Raw genomic sequence first — 10,314 nt, 5'->3', positions numbered from 1 at the left:
TATACTCATTATGACACCTTTTTTATGAAAAATAGGATGTGAAGATAAATAGTTCAGGTACCGTCCTGAGAATGTTAGTTTGTGATACTAATCTAACTCTAAACAGTTATTGTTGTTAATAATGGTTACATCTAAAAAATTAGTATTATTGCCTTCTATTTCTAAGATGAATTGCAATCTTTGATGAAACGAATTAAAAGTTGTCAAAATAAAATCAATCATATCAGAGAGCCATATCATCAACGTATTTGAAGGGGCAATTGAGAGTCTAATATTGCTATTGCTTTAGTCTCTAAGTCTTGCATGACTATCCAGCAAACGAGAATGGATTGAAATGAATTGAAATGGATTCAGATTTTCAGAAATATTGATTCACGAATGTTAAAATGAATGCTTTTCAATCCTGAATGCATTTTTATTCATTTATGGTATAAGAATTGCATGGAGCATATCTCTATACCTTTTAATCTAAAAATAATATAGCTTTTTCTGTGCATTGTGAATACTGTTTAATTCAAAATTTTGAATAAAAAATAGTTTTTCAATCCAATTACATTCAATTGAATCTAATTGAATCCAATTGAATCCAATTAAATCCAAAAAAAGTATTCGCTATTTAAAATACGCGCATTTGGATAGAAAAAAATTTCAATTCATTTTAATCCATTCTCGTTTGTTGGGGAGTATATAATTTGTAAAAAGTGGGCGCTTTATACCCTTGCATCTATGTTAAAAATTGTGAATTAGACAGAAAGAAATCTTTTTCTTCTCGAATTATTTACGAATAACGCAACGCATGAAAAAATGAGTGTGAGCTCGAAATAGTGATGAGGGGGAATGTCTTCACAGCAATAAGATCGTCGCTACTGTCGCTAGCTCGTTTCGTATCTATCGTCGCTGGCCCGTCGCGTGTTTTTCCGCTCAATAGTGGAAAAAGCGCCGTCAGATTGATTGTTCGTCTTTGTCTATCTAACAGGCCGAAATTCGTGAACATAGCGAAGAATACAACCAAAAAATTGTGGACATTACCGACCGGATCATGGATATTGGCTATGTAGTTCACATTTTGTAGACATAGAAGTGCTTCAAAATAAAGTAAGAGACTCCGCACAATAAAAGGAAGAAGGAACAGAATAAGAATTTCAACCTATCAGAAACTTTGTATTCCACAATACATGATAGATTAAAATTCTTATTTTTTGTTCTCTGTTCCCTGTTTCTTTTATTGTGCGGAGCTCTTGTCAGGTAAATCTCGGGCATGACCAAGGCTTCTCTATGATAAAACGCATCCCTTGTGATCTCCCCCTATCTTTAAATAATAGCAAATAATAGAAGTTTGTAGCTCCACAAGAGTTGGTATGAGTTGGTACTCCTGGCACGTAGCGTCGCATTACGTCATTCCGTCGTCTGCATCGTGCGAATGTCAGTGACAATTCTGTCAGTGCTAATGGCGTTTATCGAGACTGAGTAATGTTCGGCATTTTCTTGTATACATCTCGTATTGCGCGAGTAACATAGCAGAGTATTCAGCAGCGAGACAATGTGTGACTGTTCTTCATACGATCGACTGTGGCCAAAGCGGATAACGACGTATATCACGATCGAACGTTCTTGTCGACGCTGTGTGTTCTCAGCCCACTTGACTTTTCCTTGGATCTTCTCGCCGCATTTTTTTCACATATCTCACCAATCGTCATCAATATAACTAGCGAGCGAACAATTGAATCTATTGCCACTATCTCCATAACTATCTGCGCTATCGTCAGTACTGTCATTAACATAATTATCCCTGACACTGTCAACTGCTGTTAACAGTTTTTCATGACGATGTCATGACTGTGATTTTATTTCATTTGGCTACAAAAATGTTTTACTGTTTTTTACAGAAATGTAACCCATCGTACCGTGAAAAATGTTAAAGGATTATTTCACGGCGGTAAAATCGAGCCTTTCATCGATGCGCGCAATCTAAAAAAAAAACGCACTTCATAATTCGTATTGGCACCGACGAAGTATGTGAAGTTACTTGGTATTTACAACCTTGAATTTTCTAGGGATTTTTCGATCAACACATCCGAGATGAGTCCTTGATTAACATTCCGACGAAAAATTATTTTTTTAAATCATCGATATTTTCAAGAATGCAAATTTGACCGAGTTTTTTTAAAACAAGGGTGAGCGTTCGTAGATAAATTACCTATGGCGACTTTATTCATGTAATGAGTATTCTTTAAAAAGTTAGATGTATTTCTGGCTATAAAATGCGACATAGAGTACTGACAAAATAATAATAGAATAACACATTGATAAATTTTTCTCTTTTTTCTGTATATTTACACACATGTATATAAAAAAATTTTTAATCTGATATAATATTTTCTAAAAACTAATTAATTTTACTAACTCATTGATTTTACATATCAATTTATTGTCACAGCTATAATACTTTGTTTCTTAACATTTTGTTTTTTTTTGTTCTAGCTATCATTTTTTGCTTTTCTAAATAGAATATGATATTAGTCTGTAAAACCATAATTCAGTTTTAATGTTTTATGGATTGAAAAACCGGTTAAAAATTTAATAAATATATAGTTTCTCTCTTTCTGTAAAACATTTTATTTCTCAATTTTATCTTTAGTATTGAATTTCGCAAGAAAATTTCAGATATTAAAATTGTACATTCACACAACGTATTGTTGCTTTTAAGAAAAGATTCATGTAAAAAACTTTTTCAAATATTTTACTTTACAGCAATGTAAAATTGTTGTTAATTGATTTATATTCCAGACAACACATGATGTCTGAAAGATATCCAAAAAACGTTTTGAACTAGAGAATACAATTATGCAAAGCTGTTCTGAAATGCGTTGATAAGAAAAAGCATACAAAGCAGAAGTTGGAATTATTTGATAAATTAGTATGTGAATATTAACTTAATACATATTTTCAATAATAGTCTATCTGTCACAGTTTTATATATATATATATAAATTGTTATTGAAGATATATATTTTGTATGATATTTACATAAATTTATTAAGTAATTCCAACTTCTGTTTTGTATACTTCTTCTTGTCTGCATTTCCGTATCAGTAATTTTTATTTTTGTTTTTTAGACAAATATCTGAAACAAGTCTTAAGGATAATATTTGTAAGATGTCATAAAGATGATTCTGTACACGTTATAAGGATAATGTTTTTAGAATATTATAAATATCGCGATGCATAAGATATTTTAAAGATGTCATATAGATGTCATTTTGATACTTCCAAAAAATGTTCCTTGAATTCTAGGATGTCTTTATGATGGCTTATAAGACGTCTCTGAGATTACATTTGCAAATATTTTTTATCAATAAATGGTAAATATTTTATGCTAATTACAATATTTATATTCAAATTGTTTATTTATAAGGAATGAGTCAAAGAATATGTTATAAACATAAAAGTTTTTTAGGAAAACATCTTTTAAGACAAATGTTTGTATAAGATATAAATTGAAATATTAACATTTAAATTAATACTTAAGAGAGAAAGAAGTTGACATTTAATGTGTGAGAAACATTATTTAAAAAAATGTAAAAAGAAAAAACAATATGAAAAACAGTTAATCCTTAGTATACCTTTTAGTTTTTGGCGCTCTTATTACACACGCGATTTGTGTTCTGGATTTATTTTCATCTATACTTTTACAAGTATATAAAAATTATTAAACAATTTTTACGTATATCTTTAGGATGATTGTATATTTATAACAAATTGTATTATATATAAATTGTTATAACTAAATATAGTTAACAAAATGAGGAAAGTGCAATTTTTCATACAAAAACATAAAACTGAAACAAAAATGTTTAAAGGAAAAATGTATTTCAATATCTTAAAGTTAACATTCCAAACTACAAAAGAAAAAAATAGTTTAAGTGTTGGTTGTCCAAAAAATTTAGTTATTTAGTAACTTCAAGTGATATTTTGTTTAATATGTATGAATGGCTATAAATTGAAGATATTATATTGTATTTACATTTTAAACAATGCATTTTATTATCGCTATTGTGTTAAAAAACTTATAATTTATTAGGAAAATGTTCTTTGTACCATTACAGATAACATAATATACATAATATTAGACAATTATCATTTAATAAGGATGCTACAAATGTGTTTATTAAGTTTGCTAATATGTTGTAGGGTTAAATTGTTTTCTTAATAATTCACGAAATATTCCCGCAATATGAACGAGAATTAGTTCAAAATGAAGAAAAAAATAAAAACTTTTTTAGTTACAAAAAATGTACATTCTGTACACAATGGATCATTCCTGATTCAGAAATAAACTTTGGAGTTATTCTAGTCAAAAGATACGCACGAATTGAGGCCGGCAACGCATAAAACATGTTCTCTAGATGCCATACTTTTTTTTAGGAATAGGAGAAAGATCGGTACTTGACCAGGTACTCTTAGTATTTCAAAAAAAAAGAAATGCGCAGGACACGAATGACATAAAGGTGTGTATTAAGGGTTAATATTACTTAATGATGATCAATCTCTTGAAAAATGAATGTCATATTTTCCAGCAAAATAGATACATCAAGATATGAAGAGATTTAATTGAATCGAATGAAAACTATTTTTCTGTTGAAAAGCAATCTTATTGAAGACAAAGAAAAAACAACAAAGAGCAACTGCAAATTCGGCATGATCCGTGGCAAAAGTAGAATCTATTCAAAAACGTTAGGTGGGGTGGAGGCATGGAAGCTGACCAATCATCTCTTCAGAGGCTCTTTAGGAGCACCTTGCCATCACCGAAAGTACCCGGATTAGACGTCGTAAGAGCTTTACATCAAGTACGATATATTCCCGTTTCTTTTTATATATTTTCACTGTCTAAAGGTTTAAATGTGACCTTTGCACTTTTCAATGTTAAGTTTTTATTATTTTTTACAATACAGAATTGATTCTTTTTTGACTGGATAATTATTAATCTAATTTAAGTTACTACGAAAATGATCTATTATAATTTATGTTAATTTATATTTCAAAATCTATTAAAATTATTTAATTTATACTGAAAACCCAACAACAGAATCTGGCGTTAAGCAGTTTTGTCAAAACAAGAGTGAGAAGCAAGCAGCAGGGTGTCCAGCAATCTTTGAATGTCTTTGAATCCTGGAATTATCTTGGAATTTAATATATCCTCAAAAACTGAAACCTCCTGCAATGTCAGGACTAACCTGGAATTTTTGTCATTCTTTTATTAAAAAAAAGAGGATCATGAAAAAAGAAAGAAATAAGAAATATTTCCCGCGCGTGCACAGAAACTCTGTTGGTAATGATGTCTTTTGTGATCACTTTAGATGAAGCTTTGGAAACAAGTGCAGATATTGAAAATAATTAATAATTTAATAAAGCACTAATAAATTAATAATTTTATAAAGTGATGTTTGTGATATGTATATAATGTCTATAAAAAGAAAAGTTATGTTTGGATATAAGCTCTTTCTTAAAGATGCAATAAGATAAGTTACTAAGGCACAATTGCATCAATGTTTAACTTTAACTTTAAGCGAGGCTTAAAATTCTCTCTCTCCCTCTCCCTCCCCTCCCTTTCCCTCTCGCTCCCTTTCCCTCTCTCTCTCCCTTCCTCCCTCTCTCTCTCCCTCTCTTCCTCTCTCCCTCTCTCTCCTCTCTCTCGGCTTAAAAAGAGAGAAAAAGAGTTTTAAGTCTCGCTTAAAATCGAAGTAACCTTGGCGCAATCGGGCCTAAATAGAAAAACTTGGATTTAATGTCTATAATTATAAAATAGAATACAGCAGAAACATTGTCGTTTATGTTGGATGTTTATTATTTCTAAAATATTAAATAATATTGTTCCAAATTTGTTTGTGTTTTAATTAATTTATCATATAGAATTCTAACTTCATAACTATTGCAGAGTATTTCCTTTTTGCAATAGACTTAATAAATGCTAATACAGAATTTTAGTGTAAAAGCTTGGAACTAAACCGTAGTAAACTTAGACTTATTTATGATTAACAAAATCCTTTTACACACATTGCATATAAGTGATTGTATATATCAAAGATTAAGCGCGAATGTAGACTACCAAGTTTTTAGAAAGGAAACTAAAAATAACAATAGGAACTATGTTGAACGAAATAAGCGCCACACACGGTAAAATGAACGTATTCTCATAACATTAGAACAAAAAAAGGACCTACATGACGTATATATATTGGCTTGAGCGCCAATTTCAACACTCCTACTCGCGAGAGCCAAGTAACTAAACTAAGTTAATTAAGTTTCGATTTGTCTCAAATTTATCGCGAGTTAATGGTTTTGTCAACATGTCAGCGAATTGTTCTACATTTGACACATGTTTAATCTCTAATTGTTTATCTTTTACTATTTGTCGAATATAATGAAACTTAATGTCCATATGTTTCATTCTTTGATGAAATACTGGATTTTTTATTAATTGCTCCGCTGTTGCATTGTCACAATAAAGTATTGTTGGTTGTACCTGCTTGGAATTTAACTGTTTTAAAAGCCTTCTAGCCTAAACGACTTCTTTGGTTGCATCGTGTGCCGCAATATACTCTGCCTTCGTTGTAGAAATAGCCACAATGCTCTGCTTCCTGCTGCTCCAGATAACCGGACCATTGTTTAGCATTACAATTACATCGCTGATTGATTTTCTTGCATCTACACAGGATCCATAATCTGCGTCTGAATATGCAGTTAATATATTCGGCTGCTTAGTTGAACCAAATTTGATGCCAAAGCCTGGTTCCTTTTAGATATTTGAGCACACGTTTTGCTGCCTTCCAACGCCTGCGTAATGGTTGCTCAAGAAATTGATTTAAATTATTTACTATAAACATGACATCAGGTCTAGTGCATATGGCCAGATACATTAATAGCTCAATCAATTGACGATATGGTACATCTGCGATGAAATTTGATTGGTCATTATTGCTCATGTGTTTTTTTTAGTATTGTATGCACATTCGCTGGAACAGATACTGCATTCATTTAAAACTCTGAATCCATTTTAAAACGCTTGAATACATTTCTTGTATACGCTGATTGATGCACTTTTGATTATTTCGATTTTGTCTGTCGCGTTCAATTTCTAATTTTAAATAATAATTATCTGGTGGTATGGTGATTTCAAATTTATCCTTTAACTTATTTAAAAGACATTTTATTGTAGCCATTAATTTTTCAATTACTAGGGCGTCGTCAACATACTGAGCTATTTGTAAGTTATCATCAGTAGTTGTATGTACACAACTGTCATAATCTGTGAGCTTCAAACCACACAAACTTCTTAAGAAAATAATCAAATTTTTCATGTCACTGCCTTAGTACCTGCTTTAGTCCATATAGACTCTTTTTGAGTTTACAAATTCTACCGCTGCTATCATCAAATTTTGTTGGTCGAAGCATAAAGATTTCTTTTTTTAAGTCGCCGTGTAAAAAGGCCGTCTTGATCAAATTGATTGCTCTCGTAATCCTTAGCTGCTGCTAATACTAACAGAATTCAAATTGATTCAAATCTGATCACTGGAGAAAATGTTTCGCTGTAATCAACCTGCTTTCTGTGAACACTATGCGTGCCTTATATTTGTCCACTGATGTCCGTTTGGTTTACGTTTAATACGATAAACTCATTTATTCTGAATAGGCTTGCGTTTAATTGGAGGCTCGATTAAATCCCAGTCATTCTTGACTAGACTTTTAAACTCATCAGTTATTGCCGCCTCCCACTTTTCGAAGTTGATGAATTTATTGCTTTTTCATATGTAGTCGGAGTCCATCTGCTAATAATGCTACAGTTTGACAGTTGTTCTCCACATCATCAGATGCCTTGTGTAACTACTTTCTTTCTGTGCGAAGTGCAATTGGTACAACATCTTGAGTTGATTCGGCATCTTGAAAAATTGCTTCTTCTGTTTCGTTTGGCACTGAAAAATCACTATACTCATGTTCAATGATGATTGCTGTTTGTTTTGGCATGTTCTCAATAGTTTCAATATCTCTTGCTGTAATTGTTTTTGCGTGTACCACGTTCCCAAATTTTTATATGCCTTTGATCAAGTTCATAGCCAACTAGTATCATTTCTTTAGACTTCTTCTCAAACTTTGTTCTGAACTGTTTATCAATCAGTATGTAAGCTTTGCTGCCAAAGATTTGAAAATAACTGACATCAAGTTGTTTTCCAGTCCAGACTTCTATTGGTGTTTTGCTATCAAGACGTTTGAAAGAAATTTGATTCTTGATGTGCGTTGCAATTCTTGCAGTTTCTGCCCATAGAGTCAAAGATAGATCTGTCACTGCTAACACTCCTGGTCATCTCGGCAATTGTTCTATTTTGACGCTCAACACGACTGTTCTGTTGTGGACAATAGGCCGTTGAAAATTCTTTACAATTTTGTTCTTTCTCATTAACACCTTTACTTCACTTGATGTAAATTCTTTTGCATTATCTGATTTCATACGACAAATTTTGTGACCGTTGGTCGATGCAATAGCTAATACATCTTCGATGGCATTTATGACATCTTTTTAGCTTTCATTGATTTTGTAATAATTAAGCCACTATAGTCATCCACAAATACTGCCATTACTTTGTCGTCGCTAATTGAATCCACTGACATTGACAAATATCAAAGTGAATTAGCTTCGCAGGTGCCTTTGCTCGATTTGTTGACTCATCAAATAATTTTTTTGCATTGCTTTCCGAAAACACATGCTTCGTAAAATCGATTATTGTTGTTATTGCTAGCATCGATGCAATTGAAGCCTTACACTTTGAGCAAGTTCCTTAACAGTTTAGTAGTTAACGTCCGAAACGTTCGTGGCAAACCTCTAAAGATTGTGCTTTTGAGTCTGTGTAATTTGATTCAACAGACATCTTCACAGTCTAATCCATTGTATATAGTTTATTAGTAACTCGTCTTCCAGTTCTAACTTCACCATTTAAATATAGGACCAATTTGTCTTCTAATATTTTAGCCTCTATTCCTTTGTTAGTGACAGATTCAATACTAAACAAATTTTTATTGCTATGGAACAAACAGTGCGTTAATTAAAATATTCTCAAATCTCTTATTTTTAATAATTGTCTCAATACGAATGTTGCCATGTCCAGCTGCATATATGACTTGTCCATTTCCAACAGCAATCGGCATGTCTCCTTTGCTTATTGGCTGAAATCTCCTTTGTTTATTGGCTGATATCTCAAACCATTTTCTTCTGTTAATCATATGTTCATTGGCACCTGAGTCTGCAAACCATATATCCTGCTGACTGACTGATGACGAATATGCTGCTGTAAAGATTGCAGATTTTTCTCCGCTTGATTTAGTACTAGTTGAATTTGCCTGTTCTTGCTTCTTTTCTTTACCTTTTTATCGCATTGATGACATTTTCCAGTGAATTTTGTCTTGTTATATTCTTGCTTTTCGTTTTTGTTAGAAGTTTTATGCGTCTTCTGATATTTTCCTTGCTTGCTATACAGTGCTACGAATCGTTGTCATCGACTTTTAATTTGGACATGCTACTATTAAGTACTTCTTTAAAAGCATGGAAGGAGATTTGCCATCATTTGCTCGTTTTGTGGTAATGAATCCCAAGTGCTAATAACGTGTCGAAAATTACTTAGTAAAGAGTATAATATTTATTATGAATGAAATTTCGGTTTGTGTTTATGTCCAAGATCTTCAAGCTGCCTTGCCATTTCTTCTATTGTTGATATATGGATAACAATACTCGGTCTTGGCTCCATTTTATACACAAATAAAATTTTTGTACCAAAAGCTGAATCGAAGTTGAGTTTCTTAGTTTATACAGCGATTGCAGTCGCATCCACATCTCGTTTGCTGTCTTTAGATTCATAATCTGACGAACTTGCGTTGATTTTAATGCATGACCGATCAATATACGAGCTTTTTTGTCACTTTTTAGCCATGTTTCTGCATTTTCGGCTTAAGTTAAGCTTAGTTCCATCAACAATTCATTAGGTCTTGGAACTCGAAGATTGTTTCCATCTGAAATTTCCACACACTGAAATCGTGTCCATTGAATTTTGGTAGCGTTAACTTGTCCATTTTCGATTACCCTCAAAGAATTGATCGATGTTCCAGAAATGACCTCTGATCAACTATTGAATCTTGACTCGAATAAGACCGTTTTTAATCTATATCTCTATTGCAGTGAATAGATCACTCTGGACCCATAACCTTGTTGCAGAGTATTTCCTTTTTGCGGTAGGCTTAATAAATGCTAACACAGGATGCTAAACCGTA

General features: G+C 32.1%; 1 protein-coding gene across 1 annotated transcript in view; it reads left to right on the top strand.

The window, feature by feature from the left end:
• Window positions 1–1,428: 1,428 nt before the first annotated feature.
• Window positions 1,429–10,314, top strand: part of LOC108749210 — a 142,892-nt gene continuing 134,006 nt past the window's right edge. Inside the window, exons 1-5 of the mRNA XM_018487770.1 lie at window positions 1,429–1,761; window positions 1,887–2,174; window positions 3,295–3,362; window positions 4,426–4,508; window positions 4,578–4,847. Of these exons, the coding sequence (XP_018343272.1) occupies window positions 4,752–4,847 (96 nt within the window). The 5' untranslated portion in view covers window positions 1,429–1,761; window positions 1,887–2,174; window positions 3,295–3,362; window positions 4,426–4,508; window positions 4,578–4,751. The remainder of the gene's footprint in view (window positions 1,762–1,886; window positions 2,175–3,294; window positions 3,363–4,425; window positions 4,509–4,577; window positions 4,848–10,314) is intronic.

This window comes from Trachymyrmex septentrionalis, unplaced genomic scaffold (assembly GCF_001594115.1).
Source record: "Trachymyrmex septentrionalis isolate Tsep2-gDNA-1 unplaced genomic scaffold, Tsep1.0 scaffold275, whole genome shotgun sequence".
Taxonomy (NCBI): Eukaryota; Metazoa; Arthropoda; class Insecta; order Hymenoptera; family Formicidae; genus Trachymyrmex; species Trachymyrmex septentrionalis.
This window is presented reverse-complemented; position numbering and strand designations above follow the sequence as displayed.